Source organism: Taeniopygia guttata, chromosome 8, assembly GCF_048771995.1.
Source record: "Taeniopygia guttata chromosome 8, bTaeGut7.mat, whole genome shotgun sequence".
In the NCBI taxonomy this organism is placed as follows: Eukaryota; Metazoa; Chordata; class Aves; order Passeriformes; family Estrildidae; genus Taeniopygia; species Taeniopygia guttata.
Genome location: NC_133033.1, coordinates 19,501,619 through 19,528,044, shown reverse-complemented (window position 1 = coordinate 19,528,044; position 26,426 = coordinate 19,501,619). Strand labels below are relative to the sequence as shown.

The following is a 26,426-nucleotide window of genomic DNA, read 5'->3' as shown; positions in this document are numbered from 1 at the left end:
TCTTGTAACTGCTGAATCTGATGGCAATTACATGCCTGTGTAGCTTGATATGCTGGCATGCAAAATTAACTGAGCTAGCTCTAAATTAAAGTGGTCCTGGTACCAGAATTCATATAGAATTATACAGATTTTTATATTAATATAAGTATGCTACCTCACCAGGATTAATACTCAGCATTTCATTCTCTTTGTTCCGCTTTGGATTGAGGACCACAAAAATCAGTGGCTATCTTTCCACAGTTTGGAAGATTAACCACCTCCCCTAAACTTAAATAACTGTAAAAGCACTGTGTAAAATTACTATTCTCTATACTTGTTATTTTTGACCACTATCTGAAATGCTTCCATTTCTTCTCCTGGGTAATGACAGATTTTTTCCTTTTTACTAGGGAAGAGTTTAGCTGTATTCATTCAGGTAAACAGGAAAGGCTCAAAACAAAGTCAGAGAAGCAATGTTTGATAAGAGACTGCAGGCAGCAAGAATGGTGGTGACAAAGATGTATAAGCATGAAGAGGAAACTTGAAACTTTATAGGAGATGAGATTTTCCCACGACAGAATATTGAGTAAAAATAATAAATTGCCATTGGGACTACCTACTGATATTGTAAGGAAATAGGCTGAAACAGCAAGTTAATCTGGTCTGTTCTACAAAGCATCTAGTAAGTGACTGAGAACTACACAGACCAGCAGAGAAATAATAGTACTGAGTTTTGGGAACCTGTGTGCAGTTAATATGTAGGAGAGATAATTGTAAGACAGGGTGAAATGTTCCATAAGCAGCTGGGGGTAGTCTCACAATCACTGGGGAGATGGTTCAGTGGTGCACACAGGGCTATTGGTTTAAATGGTTGATGATTGTACAGGTCTTTTCCAACTTTAATGAGTCTGTATGTAAGTTGTGGCACAGAAAAGTCGGTACATACAGCATTTTGGTGCTCCACAGCTGTACTGTGGGTGATTACCTGAAGTACAAGACTAAACTCGAGTAGCTCTTCACTGAATGACACCCAAAGCACAGCACTTAAAAGAGCTCAGACATAGCTGTGCTATGCACCTCAGTCCCCCCAGATGCAAATCTAGTGGCAATGATATCAACTGTTTCAGGAAACCAAGGACAGAAAGAGCTAGGTATGTTCATGGAGTGCAGCAAAATGTAAGATATTTTATGAAAGGATAATAATTTTCTGAAGTATAATTTGACATAGAAACATGTATTTTATTGAAAATCATGTATTTAGTAATTGCTGTAAAGCATTAAAGATCTCAGTGAACGTAGATTTAAAAAAAAATACATTTCCACCAAAACGTGACCATGGTTTTGTCTCATTTTGCAGAGAAGCCGGGGCAGAACCTGATCCCAGCTGAGGGTTTCGGCTGGACCTGTTGCACAAGTAAGCTCTGCCAAAGGTTTCAGCCTATGGACCGGTCCCTGTCACCGACTGCGGCTCAGGTGGGACAGGACGGGAGTGCGAGCGGGAGGTGTCCCGGCGAGGAGCGGACACCTGGCTCCCCGGGCTGCAGGATGTGGTGAGGCGGGGAATGGCAATGTTCGGTGGCGGGCTTTTCCTTCACCACCCTGCTCCCTCCTTCCTTACAGCCGCCTTAGAGCGAGGCCCCCGGAGGTCCCCCCAAGGCGGGTGAGAACAAGCTGCGCCTGGGAGGGCTGTGAGGGGGAACGGGCCGCGGGTCCGGACCTGCCGCCGCACCAACGCCAGCCGGCGCTTTCGGGGAGTCCGAAGGGCCACCCCGCAGACGCTTCACCTCATCGCCCCGGCCCCTCTCCCGCACATTCCTGTGCTCAGTCTCGCTCCCTCCCCTGCCGGCGTCCCCCTCCCCCGCTTGTCGCCAGTGTCGCCCCCCTGCCCGTCCCCCACGGCCCCCACGCGTCCCCGCTCCTCGCCCCCGCCCTCGCTCCGCGGGGCGCCGCGGCCGCCTCTGCGCATGCCCGGGGCGAGGGGGCCCGCGCGGAGCGGCGCGGCGCGGGCGGGGGGCGGCGGTGACCCGCTGACGGGACGCTCCAGCGCTGTCCCGGCCCGCTCCCGCCGCGCCCTCTGCGTCCCCACAGCGCCTTCGGCAGGGCCGCTCCCCGCCGCCGCGGGGCCGGCGGTGCTCGCGGAGCGGCCGGTGTGCCGCTGCCGAGGCGGAGGGCGGTGCTGTGGGCGCCGGGGGAGCCCCGCGATTGGCCTCCGCCCGGCGGCTGGCGTGTCAGTCGGGCTCCAGGGGTGGCCCTGGGAGCCGCTCGCCCAGCCCTCTGACGGGTGAAGCCTTTAGGGGGATGCGGAGCTCTTTGCATTTTGATTAAAACCCCTCATCTCCCCTCAGTCTGAAGGCAGGGCACCGGGGAGGACGGGTCGGAGGGGCCTGTGCAAGGCCGGGCAGAGCGGGAGAGGGGCGAGAGAGAAAACCTTCTCTCCGTTTATCACGTATGGCTCTATAGGAGAAGTCATCTCTGGGAATATAGTGGAAAGGACGGAGCAGGTATAAACTGAAGGCGCCCGAGTTTAATTCACACTTGTGGGTGCCCAGCATGGAGATGCAGAGATGGTCCACAAGGTGGAAAACGAGAAGGTGGCCCTGGGACTCGGCTGTAACCGTGCTCATCACCTTCGCTTTCCTTCTCCGGGCTGCAGAGGTCAGAGGAGGTAAGAAAGCAAAGGGGAGCCGGGAGTCCAGTCGCCTCTCTCCCCTCCTCGGGGAAAGGACCCTGGGCACGGCTGAGGCCGCGTTTCAGAGGAAGCCTGTCAGAGCGACTCCCGGTGCTGTGGAGGCGAGAGCGCTCTTGCAGCCGGCTCCGGGCGCGGACACCCGCGGAGCCCCCGGCGGCGCGGGCTGGGGCGTCTCTCCCAGGTGTCGCGGAGGGACGGCTCTCGGTCAGCCTTAAACTTTGGATGAGTTTTTAAAGAGGTAAAGGAGATGTACTGGCAGGGTGGGAAAATGAAAGAAATAGTTGTTGCACAGAGAGGCTTACCATCTTCCAGCACTGGACTCTTGTTTTGTGGAGTGTGCGTCCAACTTTGTTTTGTTGAGCTGCTGATATTCACCAGACTGTGACTGAAATTGACCGACAAGTAACTGCCTTCTCCTCAGAGGTGCAAGGAAAGGGAAAGTTGGGGGTGGAGGTTCTCTACTCTGATTTTCTTAGTTTTCCTCGCTTTTATTTTTTTCTTTTGCAATGGGTTTTAGTAGGTCAAAAAGTTTTCCAGGGCGCAAGCGGAGGAGAAAATACACTTGCAGGGGCCCTTTGCCAGCGTTGCGGAGGGCAGCTCCCGGGACAGCGGCGCCCCGCAGGTGGTGCGAGCGGTGCCGGGCCCGGAGATGCCTGGGGGGGCTCGGGGGTGCTCAGCCCCAGGATCACTGGGCTCCCCGCGGGCGGTGTCAGCGCTGGGGCACCGTCCCCAGCCCCCTCCCAACTCTGCAGCCTGCCCGGGGTACCGAGTGGTCCCTTAGGGGTCCGTGGACCTGGTGGGCAGGGTGCGGCCCGCGGGGGACTTGCAGGGGGAACACGAGCCCGGCAGCAGCGCAGCACCCTCAGCAGAAAGGAATCGCCGCCCCCTCCCCCGCACCGCCCCTCGCGTTCTGCGCACTTCTCCCGTCCGCACCGCTCTCCCTGGGCTCCCCGCACCGCCGCCAGCCCAGCTGGCTTTTCTGGGCTGTGCTCGCAGTTCGCCGAGCTGCAGTGCGGAGGCTCAGGTGGCGGAAGAGTTCTCCTCTCCTACCGGGGCTGAAAACGCTGCCTCTTCCTCCTCTCCTTCCTCCCTCCCACCGGAGCCCGCAGGCGCATCTGGAGGCCAGTCTGGCTGGGACTGAAGTTTTTATTTTTCTGTGGGTCTGACATCAATGAAGGAGCTTAACTCTACTAAATGAAAGGTTTACATTTTTATGTATTTATTATTTTAACGAGATATTTCTCGATCTGAATCCAGAAGCAATAGACGTCCTAGAGGGAGCAGGGAAAGGTGATCAGCTCCATTCAAGCCTTTATACCTGGGCACAGCTTTGACGGTGTCAGATCAATCAGGGCTCCTGCCCCCTGCTGGCCCGGTTTCTGACAGGGACTGGAAGGGTCAGATTTCATCCCTCTTGCAATTCCACGGGCTCGCTGGAGTTACACCAGGGTGAATTAACCTCGCAGAGCTTCAAGGATTCGGCTACTCGGTTACCATGTGGAAACTAAACTTCTTCAAGAAAAATAACGTCCTCAAAGGCATGATCGATTTCTTATGCCACTTTTCACAGTAGAACTGACTAAATTAAGTAGGGGTTATGTAGACTATGTTTACATAATAAGTTGGATGGAAATGACAAGTTAAAAGAAAATCTAAACCCAAACAGCACAGGAAAAATCAACAGAACTTACACTAAAATCAACAGAACTGATACTTACTGGTTTGTATTCAGCAACATTAGGCAGGCATTTGATTGTGGTAACTTTATTCAAAACTAAAAGGCTGTATTGATAGTCTTCTAGTCTTCTGGATAAAGGACATTTCAGAAATATAGAACTACAGGCTTCTTATTCTTTGTAGAAGCATTCAGAAAAGAACTTAGTTCTTGACCTTTCCTGAGATACAGTGTGCTATTTGCTTAGGAACTACAGGGAGCTGTGTGTTCAGGGCTTGATCTGTTATTGAAGTCAGTCAGAGTTTTTCCATTGACCACAGAGGGACTAGAATTTGACCTAATTTCTCTAACAGAGTACAAGGGACTTATTTCTGAATCATCTGTTATGCATTCTAATCTTATTTAAAGTAGTTAAAAGATAACACAAGACATAATGATGCCTATTTGAAAACTGGATGGGGAAAATACCAAGGAATTAAATAAAATAGCATAAATGGCAGGTAAACAATATGACTAAATTTACATGCTGGATAAAATATGAATGCTGGGCAAAATATTAGTTGCTCTTTTAAACTCTTTTAAATCTTCTGTTCTTCAATGTTCTTTTCATAAACCATCTCTTTGAAAACAAAATTACATGGTGTATTCAAACAAAGTGTTAATCATGTAGCAGTGACTTTTTAAAGACAAAAGAAACCATTCCATGTAGAAAAACCTCAACAGATTCCTAAAATTCTTGACTTTTTTTGAAGTTTCTTTATTTAACAAAAAAAAAAATATAGTAGTATGAGGTGTCTTTCATACTTGTAAGAAATAGTGTACAAAGAAGTGTTTGGGCTTTTGAGTTATTTCTTCTTTACACAGAAAAAGTTACAGAAGTGAGAATCAACTGCATGGGAAATGCAGTGACTCATACTTGGTCAGCTCAGTGCCCACCAACTCTTAAGTAGCTCTTTTCAGAAAATGTTTTTGCTTTATGACTTGGCTAAAGTAAACAAAATTCAGTATTTTTAAAGACATCCTTTGATATCCTTTCCCCTTCCTCACCTTTAATACTAAAGCTGTTGGTAATGTGTTTGGAATGAATAAACTCATTTAGTCAAAATGGCATTGCTTCAACACTATAAATTTTTGTAAGGGATTGACATCAATGCACTATTGTGATGCTGATTTAAATTTCATGGGCAAGAAATGAAAAATCAGCCTTTTTATTATTTATAAGCTTTTCCAAGCAAATGGAAATCTTGCTTTTAATCTGTGTTAAAAAAAAAGATTTAAGAAGTCTTACTGAAAATGAGGCTATGAACCTATATATAGAAAACTTTGGACCTTCTGTGTAAGCGATGAGCAGATTTGTTTCTAAAGTAAATAGATACTTCTTGCTGTCATCTTAGGAAATATAAAGGTTCCTTGTGCTTCCCACACACAGGCTTGGAAAGTAGTGGGACTTCTAGGTGCAGAAGGAATGCAGAACTGGGCCAATTACTGATGGCAAAAGGAGAGTTTTCTTTGTGGATGCACACTTAACATTGCTATTTATTTTTATTTGCTTAGTAAGGAAGATATGGATCTGTTTGTTGAATGAAAACTCTTGAATGTATCCAGCTAGTCTAAACCTGTAGAAAATGGTGTTTTAAACTAGAAAATTTTAATTTCTTCTCAGAAAGATGTAATGTAAAGTACTTTTGATTTTAACTGATCAGTTAACTTTTAAGATTGAAAACTATCATCTTGTGTGATAATTTATGTGCATTTCTCAGATTGCTATTCCCAAAGTTAGCAAAAATGAATAAATCAAAGGGTGATTTCACTAGGTGCAGCTAATGGTCCTAGCTGAAGTTTTTCTGAGTCCCAAGGATCAGCAGGTGAAGTGGTCCAATCTTCCCAGAATAGTGTAAGAGACACCTGCATGTATATGTCTGTTTTGCTATGTAGTTTTGATTTCTTAATTGTTTCTAAGATAAAATAATTATTTCAACTTCAGCTGCGGACATCAGACCCAGAAAAAAATGACTGGTATGTGTTGTTAATTCTCTAGAATGTGTATCTTTGCACTGAATTTAGGAGGAGACCTCACATGAATCCGAGAAAGGACTATTCAGGCTGCAGGAAACTATGTATCTCCTATCTCTGCAGGAAAGAAGTTTTTCAACTTCAGTTTGATGTATATCTTAACAACTTTAACTGTATATCAGTGCACAAATACTCTGTGTGTTTGGCTTGAAATAATCTCTTCCCTAGTACCTCTAATTGAAATGACACTAGGAAAAAAATATGTTTGATATAAAAATTTTCCTGCTGCTATCTTTTGTTCTGATTATTAAAAAAAACAAAACAAAACAAAAAACAAACAAAACAAAAACCACAAAAAAATAAAACGACCAAAAAACATTAAAAGCAACCCACCCCCAAAGCTCCCAATTGTTTATAAAATTTGTGTCTGCAGCATATATAAAATGTAGGAAAAAAGTTGTCATACTTATTTTTACAACTGTCATGCCAAAAGTTACTTGATCTCCCCCAAAGAAAACCCTTAATTCTGACACAGTTACAGCATACTAAGGGAGCCATGACATAACTGCTGAGGTTATACCTAAAACACACTGGAGCAATTATGTCTTTCCCGGATTTGTTTTGTACAGTGGTGAACAGTAGGGTTTCCATCTGCCAGCAACATTAAGAAGTTGCTTTTCTTTTCTCTGTAGAGCATTCTGCTTCTTTTTAGAAGAAATCCTCCTAGCATTTGTTAATTTATCATTGTTCTGAGTATTTGTTGATAATAGGGGAGAATAAATTAAGCAGAGCTTGGAAGAAATCTTTAATGTTCTAAGAATGTGAAGTCTCATGCAGTGATAGAGATTTGCCCTCTGGATGGACACAATAGAGAACAGTGGCTTAAAAGGAATTAGGTTAACACACATGCCTGTTGCAAGGGCTTATAACTGTTCTACTCAGTATAAAATACCAAGTTTACAGACTGTAAATGTAAGGATTAATTGTTGACCTGGTTATTACAATAGTAGTAGAATCTGGCAGAACTTAAATTCTTTTTAGCACATTAGCGCACATAAGGGGCTGTAAAAACCTTTGTGAATTTCAGGTCTGGGACTTCACTGCAAGTCCAAGTGTTAATGTACACAGTGTGTGAAATAGAAGGTATTTGGCAGAGTTTATATTACAGAACCAGAGTGTTTGCTGCAAACCAAACTGAAAGATGGATTATAAAAGATGAATAAAAAGCAACTTAGATCCTGATCCTGCTATAAATAATGTCACTGGCAGCTAAGATTTGTCGATGATAGAAATTAACTTAGTAGTAAATCAAATTAAGGTAACATTTTAAAAATATACTAAGGGCTACCTACTCTGTCCCTTACCTGTGTACCTTACCTTACTCAAACGATACAGTAATCTGATAGAGTATCAAACATTCACATTTTATAGATAGTTCAAGACTTTACACCCTTGGTGTCTGCTTAAGAGGGATTCCTGCTAATATTGGTAGGATACAGAATTAAATCTGATTTCCTTGCATTGCTCTCACAAGAGACATGATACCTTTGACATCAGGGAAAATATGGTGAAAGATTTTAGTTGTACAAGTTGTTTCTCTATCAAATTGAATAGGATTATGTTAAATGGCATAATTTCTAAATCTTGTCCTTGGCTGTATTCTATGCTTAAAGCTGAAAGATGTTGAAATATGTTCAAATATTTCATATTTGAAAGCTCCCATTTATTGGAAGATATTTTTGAACTCTTATTTGAATTATTTCTCAATAAATACTTTGATGACAAAACTTTTAAGTGGGCTCAGTTTCTTTCATGTTTAATTGCTCAGGGAACGGCTTGTCTCTTCTTTTAGTGTGGACCATTTTTAGACTGTGTCTCTTTTTATATGGTAATAGAAACATGACACTCAAGAATGTAATACTTGTTTTGCTGATTTTCACAGCTGAAACTACTGTGTCTGCATCTGTACATAAAGAACTTTTTAAATATATAGCAGAGGCCTCAATATAGTTGGGCTCTTTGAATGCAGTCCTAAAAGATTTGTGGTGCAAAATAAGAAAAAGTCCATAGAAATATGGGACAGATGTTAAAGTATTGTAAAATAATGGATCAATACAGGTCTGCACAGATGATGAACAAGCCCATTTGTCTGGGGATAGCAAGTGAGAACTTTTATGAAATCACCATCAGGACATTAGTGCTTGATGGCAGCCAATGCTGCTAAACAAGTCATAAAAGCACAGTCTATCCAGTCTCAAGAGGGTTCTGAACAACACAAAAGGTGGTTTTTTGTAGTGACATACATTAAGATAAAAAGCCTCAAAATTTAGGTTCCACTTCAGAATTATGCAATGTAATGAAAAATTAGAGAATAATTATTCTTTTTTTTTTTCTTAATATGTCCAGTAAATAAATCAGCCTACAAGCTAATTTTGCTAAAGATCCAAATGCAAAGTTGTAACTAGACAAGTTTTCCACTGGTTTCACTATAGGATATAAGTGGTGGGGGTTTGTGTTTTTGGGGGTTTTGGTTTGTACTGTATGAGTGTTATAGGTTGGTCTTCAAAGTGAGATATAGTTCGTAGTTGGTGAGGTTCAAAATGCCTCCTGTACACGCCTAGACTGTCTGTATAGCCTTTGAAATACTATAATGTATTTAATAGACTTTGCAGCATAGGAAGTCAATGAAAAAATTCCAAACTGCTGGTGTGGAAACAGAAGTAGTCATTTCTGAGCAGTTTCACAGAAGCCTTTGTTGGTGAAATAGTCAGTCCTAGGCTATTTAAAAAATTCCTGTATGCATCTGGATAATCTCTAGTTCTTGTAAGCATTAAATATGAAAGCACTGCAATAACACCTATTTCTAAAAATGTCACCAATCAAGATTCCAATTACATAATTCATCTAGGAAATTCATGTAGGAAAATTCTTAACAGGTAAAACAACCTTAAAATATATCCCTAGAAGTATATATATTCAACATACATTCAGTGAATCTCATAGATTTATATTCAGATTCCCAGGAAAAAAAACAGCTTACATTTGAGGAGCGCTATGTAATTAGGCAACTTAATTGGTTTCATTTTTGTACCTTGAAGATGCTCTGTAACTCACTTTTGCAGCCCATAAAACAGAGAGTTGGTTTTATCCAGTTCTGTAACGTCCATCTATGAAAAGTATTGGAACCTTCCCAAAGGACAGTGCAGAACCAACGCTTTGATGCTGGTTCCCAGAGCAGGTCTGTTACAGGGCTGGGCTCTCGGCAGAGTTGGGAGGCAGGCGGTTCTCACACTGCCAAGGCCAAAAGCCTGTGAGAAGGGCAGCTCTGCCCAGAGCTGGCCTGTAGGAAATGGTGAGGACAGAATAGTGCCTGATCCTTTTCTGCTGCTTAGACACCCATGGCTGAACTGCAGGGAATCCTTGCTTGGAATACAGAGGCTAGACCCTGCAATGGGAAGGCAATAGAGGCCTTTGTAAGAAGTGCAAAGCTCAGTGAAGCTGTTGGATTTAACATGCTTTTGGATGTTCTGTATGAATACCTAACAGATGAAAAACACATTAAATTGTGTAGATAATCATATTATATGTATTTCTGCTTTTAAAGGATATCCAGCATAACTGCCCACATTAAGTAAAAGTGTCCAAGAGTAAAAATAAGAGCAGAAATATTCTTACCACATTAGAAATGGCATAGTTTTCTAGTAATTGGTGGGACTTGTTTTGTATCCTAAAAGTCAACAAACTATCAATTTATCAAGTCCAGATTCTAATGCTGCTGTTAAAAAAGAGGTGAAGACCTCTGACATTCATTAGGTCTTGGACCATTTAAGGAGTGTCAGTTAGAAACTTTAATCATAGAAGTGTTTATCCTTACTCACCTATAGAATACAAGGAATGTCCTTAGAATAAGCTCTTAGAGTTATAAAGATTCAAAGTTTTAAGAAAAGTAACTAAACTAAACAACAATAGGTTATTATGTCTTTAATAGGTAGCATGGTTTCAAAAATCTGTAGTGCAGTCAGTACCTTCTATTTAGGTCCTTTAATATATACCTAGAAATCCAACTAGAGTTGGCCTCTTTTGAAAATCTTGCCCACAAATATAAGGAGTCCCTTCATTAGTACTCACCAAATAGACACATTTTAGCCTACCAGGCCATCACAGCTTGTAGATTTTAAATGATCTGTTACAGTGACATAAATCTGGACCAAACTTTGAGAAAACACTCCATTTAGAACTGAAGATTAACGTTTCAAAGCTCTTTAAGTTTTAGTTTTTGCAGTGGTTCCATTGGAACAGATTACTGGCAGAATTGAGCCTATTTCCATGGAAAAATATGAAGTAAAATAATAGTAACTTAGAAACATCAGTCTTCTTAAATTTCTCATATAATTCTTTGTACTGGGGAAATATAGGCTCTTTTCTGCTTCAGGGTTGTGTCTCCCTAATTAGTAGTTATTGATAGTAACTCTTGAAGGCTCTTTGTGGAGTGAACACTGGTAAATTTTCACTTTCACATCAATTAAAAAAAAAATCATTCGTGAAGAATTATGGTAACTCAAGAAGTTATCTGTTTATTATGTTATAAAAACATGTAATACTGTTTAAAAGTACTTTTTACTGTATCAAAAAGAAGGAAAGGCAAAGTTACTTATAGGTATTAACAGTACAGCAAACACAGAGTTGCGCCCTCAGTTTGCTAAGGTATATCTGTATAGCAAAGAATGCTGCCTCTTTTTTTTCCCCTTTGTGTTTTGCTATTGTTTGCATTCAAAGTAAGCAATCTGGAAGCATCTTGTAAATTATGTAAGTAAGCACTGTCTTTAAGTAGGGAAGGATCATTGTGCCTATGCTTTCTCATAAAATTAAGAGACTAACAACTTGGAGTTAACAGACCAAACTCTGAATATAATAGGATTTCAACTTCTTTTCTTTATTAGGTAATTGGACTGAAAGAAACATATTTTAGTCTAAATGTGTCATCATTGGACAATTTCTTATGGGAATGAATATTGTAGCCAGACATTGCCACCACAGTCACTTTCCTGTCAGTCCTGGCAGGTTCCACTTTCAGGCATGACAGTGAAGTCCTTCCCTCTGAAAATGCAGATGATTGTTTCCTATCTTCAATATCATTTTACCCTATCTTCAATAACTGTCTTGAACTGTCTGGTCCTTAGGCACCAGCACCTCCATCTGCAGTTCAAAAGTGCTGTGCTGAATAGTTTATGGCAAGAGAACAGATGTCAAGCTTGGTACACCCTATCTGCCAAGGTTCAGGGCTCCATTCCCACTGCAGCTTGTAAGTGATTTGCAGCACATTCTGTGTTAAATAGAAGAAAACTTAAAATTTTGGACCTTTAGTTAGGCCCATTCTCACTTCCATGGTCATTTTTTAAGGAATAATAAAACTCATTCAAAAGTTCTCTATTCAATGAGTAATAGATTTCCAATTTGTATGTGTTCAAAGTCTACTGAGGACCACTGCATACAGCTGGGATAGATCACTCTAAATATTTGACCTCTTCAGATTTGAGTAAGACATGAAATACTGTGTGAGATGCACACTAGTGTGGAATTGCAGCCATTCATGGAACTGGCACATAAACTGCTTCTTAATGCAGCTGTACCTTAGGCTAGAAACCTGGCTGATAGCCAGCTAGTCCAGGTGGGTCAAAAAAAAAAATTCTGAAAAAGCACAAGTATGCAGTAATTTATTTCTTCTAAAAAAAATTCCAGTAATAAAGTGTTCATGCCATTTTCTTTGAATGAAAATATTATCGTACAGATTTTGCCAATTTACTTGTGACTTCAGCAGTCCTAAATTACTAGTAAGATACTGTGATTGGAAGATGATATATATACTAAGAAACAGAAATCAGATTTTTCATATATTTAAGTGTCAATTTATTGACACATACACATTAGCTACTTAGGGTGATACAGGACAGAACATTCTACCTAGGTGAAACAGTACAGCTCTATTTTCAGTATGTGTTAATGGCCTAATATTTACATACACTGTCAGTAATGTCACACACTAAATTGATCTTAGTAAAACTTTGTAAAACGCATGTTGTAGATAAAAACATTTTCAATATTGAAAAGTCACTAAAATAAAGATAATTAAGCTTTAAAAGTTATTGTAGCTAGAATGATAATATGTATATATTTTGCCCTTTTATTCAAAATGATTGCAGCTGGTATAATTCCAAAGATGATATTGCTGCCATTAGATGCAGTGTTGATTCATCTTTTTTGGGTTCTGTGCAGTTTGCCTTTGTAAGGTCAGACAGGCTTTGTCACAATGCAGAAATTTCATGGTGGCTGCTGAAAAAGAAATAAGGAATTTTATTGCCTTTTACTAAGGTACTAATTTCACCATGATCTCACTTATAGACAGGATACATATTTTATAAACTAACATATGATTAAGTACCATTCATTTAATTATTGTCTACATTTCAATAAATCCAAAAGTAATGAACCAGACATGACCATTCCAGTGCAAATTTTCTTGCATATGTTACAGCTTGTCCTTTTCTTGTAATGTCTATTCCTTTGAGGTGATCATCTACAAGTGTTCCCCAAGGGAGATGTGGAATTGCTAAGCATTTTTTTACTGAAAATTGGGGTTATCCTTAAGAGAAGAAGGCTTGATGTCACACAGTGAATAAGTCATGAGTACAGGCTGTGTGTCCAGAGGACTTCATTTTCTGCCCTCCTTTACAGTTTCTCAGCCCCTCCTTTCTCTGCTGTCATAACTTTTATTGTTGTGGTACTTGGGAAACTCCTCCATGGACAGTTTCCACCAAGAGAAAGGCAGAGCCATGTTGTGTAATAGATTCCAGCTCAAATGTCAGGAAGTCTAAGTGAAGGAAGCAAGTCCTCTGAACTTGAATAATGAATGTTGTTTATATTTGTGACATTAGGGCATGTCAGAAATGAATCTGCTGTTTTCACCAGATGCTGCTTAACTCCAGATGATACCACACTCAGCAATGGTAGTAATTGTTAGGTATACTGCAATATAAAGACAGCAGAATTTGATCCATATGTGTTGTGTCAGTATTATTAATAATGATATATCACAGATTCTGTTTCAGTTGAGATATTGTGGAGTGAATGAAAGCTATGATATTTTCAACTGTGATTATATGATAATAATGGAGTCTAGATTTCTACAGACTTTCCAAATCTTTAATGGCATTCTATTTTTACAATATAGGGTTATGAATTAATAGAATAGAAAGCATTGTCACAGCCTTTAAAACAAATATATCATTGTCTGTAGATGAGATCTAGACTTGGAAATGCTAACCAAAACTGGAAGTAAATTTTTACATGCATTTTCTTTCTCTCCGTAAACAGAAAACACATTAAGCTTCCCTCATGTATTTGATATTTGATACTCTCCTGATCAGGCAATGTAGAAGTGTGATCTAACATCCAGTTTACAACTACTTAGCTTCACTGAATCCTTTTAATTTCCAGCAGAGATATTCTGATTTTTTTTTCATAAGCTTCCTAATGGAAGAAAGCTAAAGGGAAAGGAAGAATAAATATGGCTTTAGAGTTACATTTAATATGAAATGCTCTGGATCAAATGTTTTGATCCATACCAATGTAAATATGGAAAACTCACTGAGTGAATGGATCTATGGATCTACTTCCATTATCCCACAGTAATAAAGACCAAAATTTGACTCTACAGTTTTAAAGTTACAAGTAATTTTGGGTCTTGAGATGTGACACCACTAATTTTTTTTGGTGTGTTTTACCTTCTTTATAGTTGAGAATACAAGAACTTATGATGGAGTCAAATGATTAATCATTTGGTATCTTGAAAGATGCTGGAACACTCAGGTTCCCATCTCGCACAATTCTGATTTTTAGAAAAGGGATTTTTGAAGAATTCACCTTTGCCATTCCAGAAATCCTGGTATTTTTAAGCATTTCTGCTTTGGCCGCTGCTGTACAGTCTTTCAATGGCAGTGAGAGCTGCACATGTCTCTCTGAACTCTCCTGAACAAAGGACATAAAGTCGTTGAGCTTTGCACTATAGTCATTAGTGAGAAGAGTAGCCTCCTGCAAAAGTAGCAGAGTAGAAATTGGCATTTTGCTTGCAAACTGCCGGCTTGCCCTGATGAGCACAGGCTTCTTTTCACAGTTGTCTTGTGGCATCATCTGGCTTGTTCACACCTCTTGCAAGAGGTGGCCTTCAAGCAGCAGTGCAACATGGCCATAGACATCTATGTAAGGGACCTGCTTTCTGGGTCAGGATCTTGTATTTTGTCAAATTTGCCGTGGCAAACAGAGTTGAGTTTTCAAAGCTGATGTCCAAGTTTCTTAAGGAGAGTTAACTCCATCCCAAGAACTGATGAATAGAGCTGTTTGCATGATTCTTATTTATTTCCTTGCCATCTGAAATATTGACATCAAATTGGAAGGATACAAAAGCATTACATCATATATCATTAATCTACATTTTTCTTTACTTTTTGAGAAAACTATTGGGGAAAGGTAAAATCATATAGGTTAGCTGTTTTATGTACCATAAGGAAGGTCTCATGAAAGATTCTTGACCTGTCAATATATGGGTTACATTAATGTTGCCCCATATAAATACAAGCTGAGATCTTAGTTTGTGGACCACACAACATTTCTAGTAATTATTTTAAACTGACTAGTCTTGCTGTTTTATGTTTTGTGAATCACAGTTTGTGGAAATAAATAAATAGACAACTGTGGACTATTAGCAGAATGTTTGTTCTTATTATTTGGAATTCGTGGTTTGAAGATTGTCCTGTTATTACTCTGTTTCTTGTCTGGAAGTTTTTTAGCAGCAGAACTAACAGGGAGTAATGAATTATCTTGTTTATGGGTGAATAGTCTCCCAGGCAGCCAAGCAAAGAAAAACCATTATTCTAAAAAATAATGAAGAATCTGGTAAAAATTATAGAAAAGAGCAAAGGATAAAGGAATGTAGCAGTGGTTGACTTACACAGTGAATTGAAATTTGTACTAATATTTCTGGTGACTGGCTCCACATCACTGATTGAAATTAATAAAGGTACATCAAAGATAGCCGTTGGTTACTAGAAAAAATGTGTGGCAGTTCCTTCAGAATGTTCCTTCAGTAAGTGTAGTAATTTCTTCAGAACTGTGTGGAACACCTATAGAAAATACATTATATCCATTAAAATTATTTTTTCAGTATTCAATAGAGAAGTTAGACTAATACTATAGTGTTTTCATGCTATTGAAACTTTTCTTTTGAGACTGTTTAAACATAATTTCTTGAATTTTCCATGTATGTGGACTTAAAGTAAATTCAGGTGTGTACTATACCATTAATTCCCAATGTGTTAGCTTGCAACAAACATTGGATATTTGGTTTATGTTTAATAACACAATGATGATCCAGTGAGGAAAGGAAATGAAAAATTGCAAGATATGAAGAAAAATTTTTAAAGTTCACAAGCTGTTTCTTGTGAATATATTTTAAGAAAGAAGAAGTTATGTGCATTCTAGGCCTACTGAGAAAACAAAGATTGGTTTAACCAGAGTTGAGTTTTTTATATTTGGCACTGTCAGGAGATGAATAGGATAAGCTAGTTAAACTTAACTTTTTTCACATCTGTGCAAATACTTGTTTAAATAGTTGAATATTCACAGGCAGTGATATTTGAACTTTAAGTTGATATTTGTTGACATATAAAATGAATAACAGACAATAAATGAGCTGTAGTTAATGCCACTGTGTAGTTCAAAGATGTGAAGTCAGATTTACCAAGCTCATTTCTCAGCTTTAAAATTGAAAGTAATTTAAAACTTTGTGTTCCCAAATAAAGTGGTTATGAGTTTGCCAAGATAAAAACTTTGGAATAGTCCAAGTGAAAAAAAAAGTCTATTGAAATTCTGTTTCCACTAAAAAAAAAAAAAGCATTAAAAAAGCCATGATTTGTAGGGAGTATTAGAATGAGCATCTTAATTTTTCCTAGGAGAAAAGATGTGCAGTATGCTGTTTTCTCTCACTGCCTCTCTTGAAGTGCTTGTCCATTCAGTACTTTGTCCTTTTGCCATGGAGAACTTTTATATATTAAGGCTTTTTGTTGGATTTACATATGTATGCATGCTATTTTGTATTACTTTGCATCGATATCAGCGCAATAACAGCTCTGGATTTCAATTTTAGATTGTTAGACACTGAGCACAATGCAATCTTATTGTACTTGGTCTCTAAAGTATAAATTTGCATTTTAACTTGGAAATAATGAAAGACTGCAATTCTGCCCATTTAGTCCTTGCAGGCCCAGCAGGTACATTTTTCTTTCTCTAACTTGCATGTGAAATTAGTTTAGCTGCTTCCTTATTCCTTTGTGTCTGAGAAAGCAGTTATGTGTAATCAGAATATATTTTAATGTTAGCATCTGACAATTTTGTGGTAGCAGATTTTTAGCAGCTGAATGCTTCTGAAAGTTTTGTGCAAACTTTGAAGATCAATTCCACTTCTCAGAAGTGACTCATTAAAAGAATGTACCGGAAGTTTCAACCAGCAAGATCCTCAGCATTTGCAGTTGGTGATTTTCAGTGTGTAGTCAAGTAGTTTGAAAATCTGATCATAAAAAGCACATTGGATGGGATGAACTCTTACATATTTAAAAAAGAATAATTCTGTTAAAATAATTATGGTGTAGGAGTAATGTGCAGTAAGTCAAAATAGGATGCAGTTACTGCTCTGATTAGACATATATGTTTGCAAAGAAAAGATTTTTTGGAGGCTGCATGCCACAGAGATGCAATATAAATAATTCTTCTTCTTGTTTTTATTTTTCTTTAACTTTGTCAGCTGAACCCGTTGATGTGCTAAAAGCATTAGAATTTCACAATTCTCCAGAAGGAGTAACAAGAACAGCAGGATTTTGCACAAACAGAAGGAATTCCAAAGGATCAGATGTTGCTTACAGGGTTTCAAAAACTGCACAGCTGAGTGCCCCAACAAAGCAGCTGTACCCAGGTAAGATTGGCAGAAAGCTGTTACTTTTGTACATTGCATTGCTGCATATGTTTTTATGTTCTCTAAAGCGTAGCATGTAGTCCAACATCGGTAGCACAACACACTCCTCTTATCCCCCAGAGTTGGGCCTGCATAAGAATGGCAGGATGGGCTCTGTCCACCAAATAATTCAGGTTTTATTGGCTTCAGTTATAAAGCTCTTTATCAAATTCTGTCACTGCTGGAATTGACTTGTGAGTCATATTACCTGTTCTTTCATGATGCTATCTTATGGAAACCTTATTTGGTGGCTTTGGCAAGGCTCTGCCTGTTTCAGTAGTGCATTTAAGAGCAGTTGTGCTTCCTGGAGTAATGCTGCAGAGGGAGAAATGAGTTGTGGTTGGCCATTGCAAAATCATTTCCAGAAGTAACATCTGGTAAGAATTACCTCAGAATATCTGGGTATTTGGGGGACTAAACAAGGCTAGTTGTGGATAGCTGTGATTCCATCTTCTCTCAAATTTCTCTAAAATGAAATAATCAAGATTTGGGAAAGATTCTTTGGATGTTACAGGGAGACTTTTATTCTATTATTTCGCTATCACTTGTCACTTGACTCAAACTGTTGAGAGGAAAATGTTAGTAAGAATATGAAAACTCAAAATCTTTGAAGATTTAAATTTTCTGTTTTGACACATCATGTAGTGTTAGAGCAAGTCATACAGAATACATATAGATTAGAAGTGGCAAAGAAAAATACTTTCTTTTTTTGGTCCTTTAGAGTAGCAATTGTATAGATATCATTCAGATCCAGAAAAGGCTCAAGCATGCTTTATTTTGTAATAGTAATAATGTGTTCCCAGAGCAACATGAGAAACACCTATAAGTTCAAGAGTAACTTGCATGTTCCCTTAACTCATCAGTTATTGTTGATGGAAGAAGATCAAAACAAAATTCACTTAAGATATAATATTTATATTATTTTTCATACCCTTCCTCGGGTTTTAATATATCCTCTCAACCAAGTTGAATGGAGAATTTCCTGCTGTCCTTTACAGAAGTAAAAAAACAATCAAACCAATTTTTTGGAGGTGATTATGGTAATTTATTCCTTTACAATCTTGTGGTACAGGCATCCTCTCTCCACACCACAAGAAATCTTCACTTTTCTGATTATTCTTAAAGAAATTTGATTTGATCATGTCTCTTTTTCTTAGTGCTCTGTAGCAGTAGAAAGATATCCAAGATAAGATCAAGCTGTGAGATATCAATTCAGCTAAACAGTACACATTTTAATGTGTCCTATCCTTGCGTTCATCTAACTACTGTAACTCATCAGGAGCTACTATATCCAGTAATTTCTCCATCTTCTAAATACTTTTTTAAATTTTATTTACTAACTTCCCAGAACATAATGGACCTTGTTTTCACAGACTAGAAGGCATTATTTGATTGTAATTTGTAAACTGCTTAGATTTCTGTGGTGCTGTTGCTTTACATACTCTTAGTTATCTTTTACAAAAGCAAAAAGGAATGATAACCCAGATACATAGCAAGATTTTTCTAGGTATTTTCCCTCCAATTTTTATTGTTATCCATAGTTGTTGTTCAAATAGAACCATTCCAATTGTCAAGAAATTTAAAAGTATTTGAGAAGGCTTTGAAGACTATTCCAGATATATGTCTAAGAATTATATATGCATATAGTTTTATATGTAAATGCAATATATATAGTTTTCATATTAAAATGTCATTTCTTTTTTGATTTGTTCATTAAGAGCTGTGTTTGGAAGAAATTTTCTTTTGATTACCCAAAGTAGATTCAAGATAAAACATTGGGAATATTATGTCATAGCAGCGATTACAAAACCTACTGAAATGAGACATGACTCGCTTTGTCACCTTTCCTAAACAGTTCACTTTCCCGTATGTGTTACATGTTTGAAGAGCACATACCAAGGCAAGCTGAATTATTACCACCTCCCTTTCAACCACTTTCAACATATCTTTCAGATTAACAGTGCAGATAGGGCAGGTACTCAGTGCTTTTCTAATAGTTTCTTTGGCCTGTGTTGACAGTTGTCTTCTTTCTTTTCAATTTTTCTATCATCTATTTGCTATGACATTAGAAGGTATAAGATACAGTTTAATTTAATGTACTTTACCCTGTCATGAAAAAATTTAACCAGTGACTCACCAGAGTAAATGTTTCCTACCTGTTGAGCTTTGATCCCTTCAAAATAAGATGTCAAAATGATGTATAAACACGGTCTATGTTACTACAATGTGTCAACAAGCTTCCATTAAAAAGTTCGAAAGAAGTAGAAAGCACATAAAGTATCATTGCAGCAGATAAATAAAAATGTAAGACCGAGGGTTCTGGTTTACAAGGGTAGTATGTAATTTAAAGAGCAAGGGAAATTCTACACATTTTGTTTACACATTGTAATTCAAAAAGTAAAAATGTGTCTTCAATAAAGAATCTAGAATCTTTGGAGCTTTCCCACAATACCTGTCTTGGAAACAATCTTCTATTTTCTCTGTCAGAAGAAGAAATTCCAAAATCAGAGTTTGATAAATTCTTATATGCTTTAATTCATTCGAAAGCCACAAGATATTATTATCAAAACTTGTTCTACTATTATATTAAAATGTTTAAGAACACTTTATCCACTCTCCTGCACAGAACGCTGCAGTTACCTTCATTGCCAATGTTATAATTAGATTCTCATCCATTTCTTGTCAAATTACAACTGAAGCCACATGGGTCCAGAGCATATTCTGAGTTTTAGAATTTCAGCCTTATACATTTTGTTATTAAACCTAATAGAGTTTTGCATCAAGTGAAATGCAGATTTACCACAAGACTCAACAGGAGAAGCACTTCAGTACTTCCTTTATAAACTATATCTACTTTTAACTGTGTTTATTTTTAGTTGTAAAGGTGGAAACAGTGTTTGATACATCATCTGTACTTCAAAAAGAAAGCCTCAGGGAATAAGTGAAAATAATATTCTTTAATTTTGCTTAAATCTCCTATTGAAGAAAACTGGTTAATGTTATGCACATTGTAATTCCAGAAGGACTCAAACATATTCTGTGAGAGAGAAACTAAAATAAATTGTTATCAAGGGCTATTGAAGTACTGGAGAGTCTTCTTTGCTATGGCACAGATGCTTGTTATGTTGAGTGAAATTGTAGTGCACACTTTTAAATTAGAAGGTTGCTAAACAGCAGATGGATTAAGAAAGCAGTGAATGTGAAACTACCATGGTTCTTTCATACTTTGTGTTATTACAGGAATTCACAATAGATTTGGAGCACATCTCCTGCAAAAACAGGCTGAGAGAGCTGGGCTTGTTCAGCCTGGAGAAGGTTCTAAGTATACCACGCTAGGGGAGGAGGGTGGTCTTTTAGTAACCTCTAAGCCTTCAGTAACCTCTGAAGTCTTTCAGTACTCAAAGGGGCTTATAGAAAACAGGGGTAGGGACTATTTACTTGGGCAGATAGCAATAGGACAAGGGAGAATGGCTTTAAAGAATAAGAGGAGTAGTATTGGATGTTACAAAGAATTTATTTACTCAGAGACTGATCAGGCACTGGAACAAGTTGCCCACAGAAGTTGTGCATGCCCCAACCCTGAAAGTGTTCAAGGCCAGCTTGGATAGGGCCCTGAGCAACCTGGTCTAGTGTGTGGCATCCCCCCCATGGCAGGAGGCGGCACGAGATGAGTTTAATGTCCCTTTCAACACAAATCATTCTGTGATTGTATGTTTTACAAGTTATGTTTTTAAGAGCCATTAAGATTTACCTTTCAGTAATCAAAGTAAGACCAGAAAGGAAAAAAATGACACAGAAAATGCTAGTAATATAATTTTTTATGTACTCATTTTTGAGATTTAGAAAACCCTGCAGTTTGTGTGTTGGATCCTATGTGCTTATAGAAAAAGTGGAAAAATGGTTTAATCTTTTCTGAATTTATAGCTGTATATATCACTTTGTTTACAGGTGGAGGTTTTCCAGAAGATTTTTCAATATTAATGACAGTAAAACCTAAAAAGGGTATTCAGTCTTTCCTTTTGTCTATCTACAATGAACAAGGAATTCAGCAAGTAGGTGTTGAAGTAGGTAGATCCCCTGTCTTCCTATTCGAAGACCAAAATGGAAAACCTGCCCCAGAAGACTATCCTCTTTTCAGAACAGTCAACATTGCTGATGGCAAGTAAGTATAAAATTTTAAAAGTAAGAACGTATTGCAGACCACTGTATATGTGATTATCTATTTACAAACACTTTCCTTAAATATTTAAATATGTCAGTAACATAGATTCTAGCTAGTTCAACTTGTGTAGTATAAAATTAGAGAAGCTTTGCAGCAGAATACAATTCCAGCTCCAAATGGTTCCTACAGCTATAAATGAAGCAAACCACTTTTTCTGCCATTTTTATAAATCAAGGGTGAGGAAATAGTCATAGAAGTTAATCCAACCCCACTAAACTATGAACATTCTTCCTGTGCAATATACAAAGAAGCTGTTTTCAAAAAGTCTCAAGAAATAGTCTCACTAAAAGAAATATATGGTCCACTTAAAGGTGGTAGGCAGCATGAAGACAAGTTGACAAGACAGTATAGAATTTCTTCTATACAGAGCCAAAGCAGCAGATAAATAAAATAGCTTGAGATACCTAAGTATAAGGAAATCAGGAAAGAATAAGGATTTATACTGCACCCTCAGTAAAGGAATTAATCTCAAATACCTTTTGCATTAGTAATGTAGTTGTTAGTTTTTTGTAGCTTTGTAGACAAGCAATCATTCTCTGGGAATGTCGTTCTAGTTCTTGTAAAAGGACATTCATTCTTTCAAAGGCATTTTATTTGCTGTACTGCAGTCCAAGAGGAGCAACCACAGTCTTCAGAGATACACAGAAATAAATTTTACTAAAGCAAAAGAACACAACTCACTGAGGAAGGGAAAAAATTGAACTATAATGAAATATGTTTATAAAGCAATAAAGAAGAAAAAAAAAGAAAAAAAAAAAGAATTGTCTGCTTGGCCTATATTAGTATACCAGACAATGAAATTTTATGATGATACCTAGACTTGATTAATTTCCCTAGTAGAAGGAGTGATTTTTAAAAAGCAGCATTTTTTAATGGAATTTTGCTAAATAACAAAGCTTTGACATAAAATTTAATCTAAAGTGTTGATAAACTGTCTAAAATGAAGAAATAAAAACAAACTTAGTTTGGTACAATTTCCTACACTGAGACTATACAACTTCTAAATCAACTGGAGTCAATCCTAGGCACAGTGAGCTATGACTTTATGCTTTCAGCTTCTACACACTTTCAAAAGATAAGCTAACAATTTTCTTCTGACTCAGCTATTTTATGAAGGATCTAGGACAACAATCTTCATCTCAAACTGAGATATATTTAAAAAGTGTGAAGAGTGTAATGTGCTTGAGGATGCATGGCCAGTTTGCTTTTATAATGATAGTGTTTAACAGCATTCCAGAGAAAACATGGAATTACAGTTCTGGCTCAGTGATACTGTTTAGCAGTCAGATTCCATTAGCTTCAAGGTGTTCCTTTTGATACATAGACACTCTTTGTAACAATGATCTAAGCTTTCTCTCTGATTTAGGCAACCATAATGCCACAAATGCCAACTAAAATAATTTTATTCCAGCCTTCCTCTTACCCATCATTAGTATGACATTTTTTGCCCTGGTCTATTAAACATTCTTTAACCTTTTGCTCCATGGTGGATTACAGAGTGGTCTGCTTTTGTTCTTAAACATTTATCATAGCAGAGAGGCTCACAAAATTTTTGTAGTCTGTCATGATTATTCATAAAGTCTCATAAAGAACATAAGTAGAGTTGGGCAAAACATACAAAACTTTATCCTCAAATGTCTCTAAAGTAAAGTCATTTGTCAGTACTCTGAATCACTTCATTCAGTTTTTGGTGAATATTATGTAGGCAAGGCTATTGTTGCAGGAATAGTGTCAAGTATTTGTAAATATATTTATCTGGAAAACTATCTATGTTGGAACTGTTTGTATGTGTTTGAAAAATCTCTATAGCTGTGGAATACCTTCAAATATGTAAAAGAACATGGTAAAATTTTGACAGTTGATCACACAGAAAAAATAGTGAATTGTAAATTGTAAATAATAACCTGCTGGGTTACTTATATTTACACAAGTAATTTGGAAAATCAAACACATTCATAAAAAAGAATTTGCTGTCAAATTGTTCAATCTATTAAAATGTAAACTGCACACTGACATCTAATTTGAGTTTGGTAATGTTCTCTGGTTAAAGCTGCAGAGAGCATCAGCTTGAGCTTCACCTTACAGAGGGTGTTCACAGCTGTGGATCAGACCCCGTTGTGCTGAGGGACAAAATCTATACAGCAACTAGTCAAAACACTTCATACACTTTTGTATGTATAGAAGTAAGAAAGAAAAGGAGACATTTTAAATTTTATCTGTGAATTAATTGGTGCATCATCTCCTATAAACTGATTTGATAAGAACATGATGACCTAGTTTTAAAAACATAAATTACCGTCAAATTATATTGATTTTTTTTAATAGGTGGCATCGAGTAGCTATCAGTGTGGAGAAAAAGAGTGTTACAATGATTGTTGACTGTAACAAAAAAGCTACAAAACCGCTTGACCGAAGTGACAAAACAGTTGTGGACACCAATGGCATCACTGTCTTTGGAACCAGGATTCTGGATGAAGAAGTTTTTGAGGTACAAATCAATAACGAACAAATGGTATTGAGTTTTTTTGTATTGAGTGAGGTGCTTAATGCAAAAAAAAAGAATAATCTTCTAGGTCAAATGCTGGTATAATGTAGAAACTTTGATTTATAGAACCTGTTAGGATAGGCTGAAATAAAAGAGAAGTAAAACAGGGAGGAGTATTGTTGGAAGATTTGGTGCATTTTTCTGCCCTATTTGTTGTATCTGGAAGGGAGTTGCTTTTTTTGTCTTTCTGCCTAATATTGAGATACCTGATATATTTGGGAGAATTAATCAGGGAAAGTTGTGTCGTATGATACTGTGTATCCCCACATTTGCAGATATATGTGTGTGCTTACAGTATTTGAGAGCAGGGGAGAAGGACCTGGAAAGTTTCCTGTGTAATATGAATCTGTTATAGTGTTTATCCCACCTATTACTCTTTCCAGTAAATGGAACATACTTTGGCAATAAGGACATATATGTTTCCATCATTTACTGGCCAAGAAGTACATATATGAAGAGTAAAATGTCTTTAAGGAAGCAAGTAAATGCCAGTCATGAGGCCTTTCTGGGTAGAATTCTTATGTCAATAATTATTTTTACAGACTAATTATGAAACTTCTTTTATAACATTGTTATACAATGGCTAAAATTGAAAAAAAAATTAAAAATTAAATTAAAAATGAAAAATAAGAAATTACAGATTGGTAGTTATTTCATCTACAGAACATCTGTGCTGTATAAATGTCCCCATCTCAAGCAGAACATATGCTTGAGAAGCTGCATAGGTATCATGAGGGGAAATAGGAATTTTGGATGTAAGATTGTAACATTGTTATCTTTGTTTTCTATGGACATGATGAATTGTGGGCCTTTTGAATATGGAAATTTCTGGAGTGATTTAGTGGATCAAGCAGTATGATATGTTTGGTATTTGCAGCCCGATTCACTTGTAGGCCCCAATGCAGTTTGCACACCTGAGGAACATTATTTTCTGTTTGAAGACGAATTCCACAGTTGTCTCTGTCTGGAATGTGACAAGGACTTTTTGGTCTCCTCATGGGATAATTACTTTAAATTTTCATTTATATTTCTTTTTTAGGTGAGAAACCAGCTTCCTCAATATTTGTGTTTGACAATAAACTGTCAAAAATGTGTGCAATGTGAATATGCATAAGTAAAAAAGAATTCAGAGAAAAATAAATTAGATAAACTATTATTTTAGTGTTTCTATGTGATTTTAGATTATAATAGAAGCTAAAGCAGCAGGGTCTGTCTAGTTCTTGCAAAGTTTGTAGCCATTTAAAAAGCTTTCAAGCAGAGAAATGCACAATAGATAAATATTGATGATTGATTTGTTTAACTCAGCACAATGATTAAATAGAAATATCTGTCGGAAGTTTCAGAGGTGCTGAAATAATGGTACATATCTTTTTGGAAATAATTTTTTATTAAATGTGTGTAAAGAGAGATATTTTTTTTATCATTTACTTTAAAAGATGAGAAGGGATGTGGTAGAATGTAATTGGTTTTTTGTGCAACTGTTGAAAGAGTCAGTAAAGTTGGATCAAGACACAACTTAGCAAATTGGAATTAGCACTTCAATCAGAATTACCAGATTAATTGTTGAAAATCAAAAATAACCCTGCATTTTTCTTGAAGTCAAACTTACATGAAGTCAAAATGGATACAAGGATATAACTTTACAGAATTTGTAGGAATGACTTAAAATTACTTTGCTCCAAGGGTGTTGTCACTTGTGGAAGGAGGGAAAAGGAAAGTAGTGTAGCTGGTTCTCTGACAGATTTTTTTCTGACATATAGTACACTGACATGGCAAGTCAGTGTTTCAATTCCAGCTGAGACCCACTAAGAAGGAGGCTTTGGACTTACAAAAGAAATTGTGCAGCTGTCTGTAAGGTCAGTTCAGAGGCTGAATCGTAAGATTCAGTACTGAGAACAGCACAACATTTCTACCTTTTTTAGCCCCGCTGTACATTTCTGAATTTCTTCAGTGATTAGGTTTTCCTACGCAACTCTCTTCTTCTTTTTTATTCAGCGACATCACCTACAGTCTTACAAAGCTGTTCTTGAAATTGGTGGGGGTTTAGGTTAAGTCTTATCTCTTACTCAAATTAGAAGCTTGCAATCCTTGCTTTTGGGATAGGCTTCTGCTTTCTTTGTTACTATACAGCCACCATAGAATAATTTATACCTTTGTTCAATTATCTCAATCTGTAGGTAAAAATGTGCATTCAAAATGACAATGTACCACAAAGTTTAAAAAATACTGGGCCATATACATTTT

At 37.6% G+C, this 26,426-nt stretch overlaps 1 protein-coding gene across 4 annotated transcripts in view; it reads left to right on the top strand.

Annotated features, from left to right (window-relative positions):
* The first annotated feature begins 1,908 nt into the window (after positions 1 to 1,908).
* The window catches only part of COL11A1 (collagen type XI alpha 1 chain), a 132,911-nt gene continuing 108,393 nt past the window's right edge, over positions 1,909 to 26,426 (top strand). The window contains exons 1-4 of one of the 4 annotated variants that reach the window (XM_030279271.4): positions 1,909 to 2,644; positions 17,209 to 17,376; positions 21,364 to 21,577; positions 23,963 to 24,125. In XM_030279271.4, coding sequence (XP_030135131.4) covers positions 2,530 to 2,644; positions 17,209 to 17,376; positions 21,364 to 21,577; positions 23,963 to 24,125 — 660 coding nt within the window. In that variant the 5' untranslated portion in view covers positions 1,909 to 2,529. The remainder of the gene's footprint in view (positions 2,645 to 17,208; positions 17,377 to 21,363; positions 21,578 to 23,962; positions 24,126 to 26,426) is intronic. The other 3 variants (XM_030279273.4, XM_002186741.7, XM_072932553.1) reach the window with 3 other exon arrangements.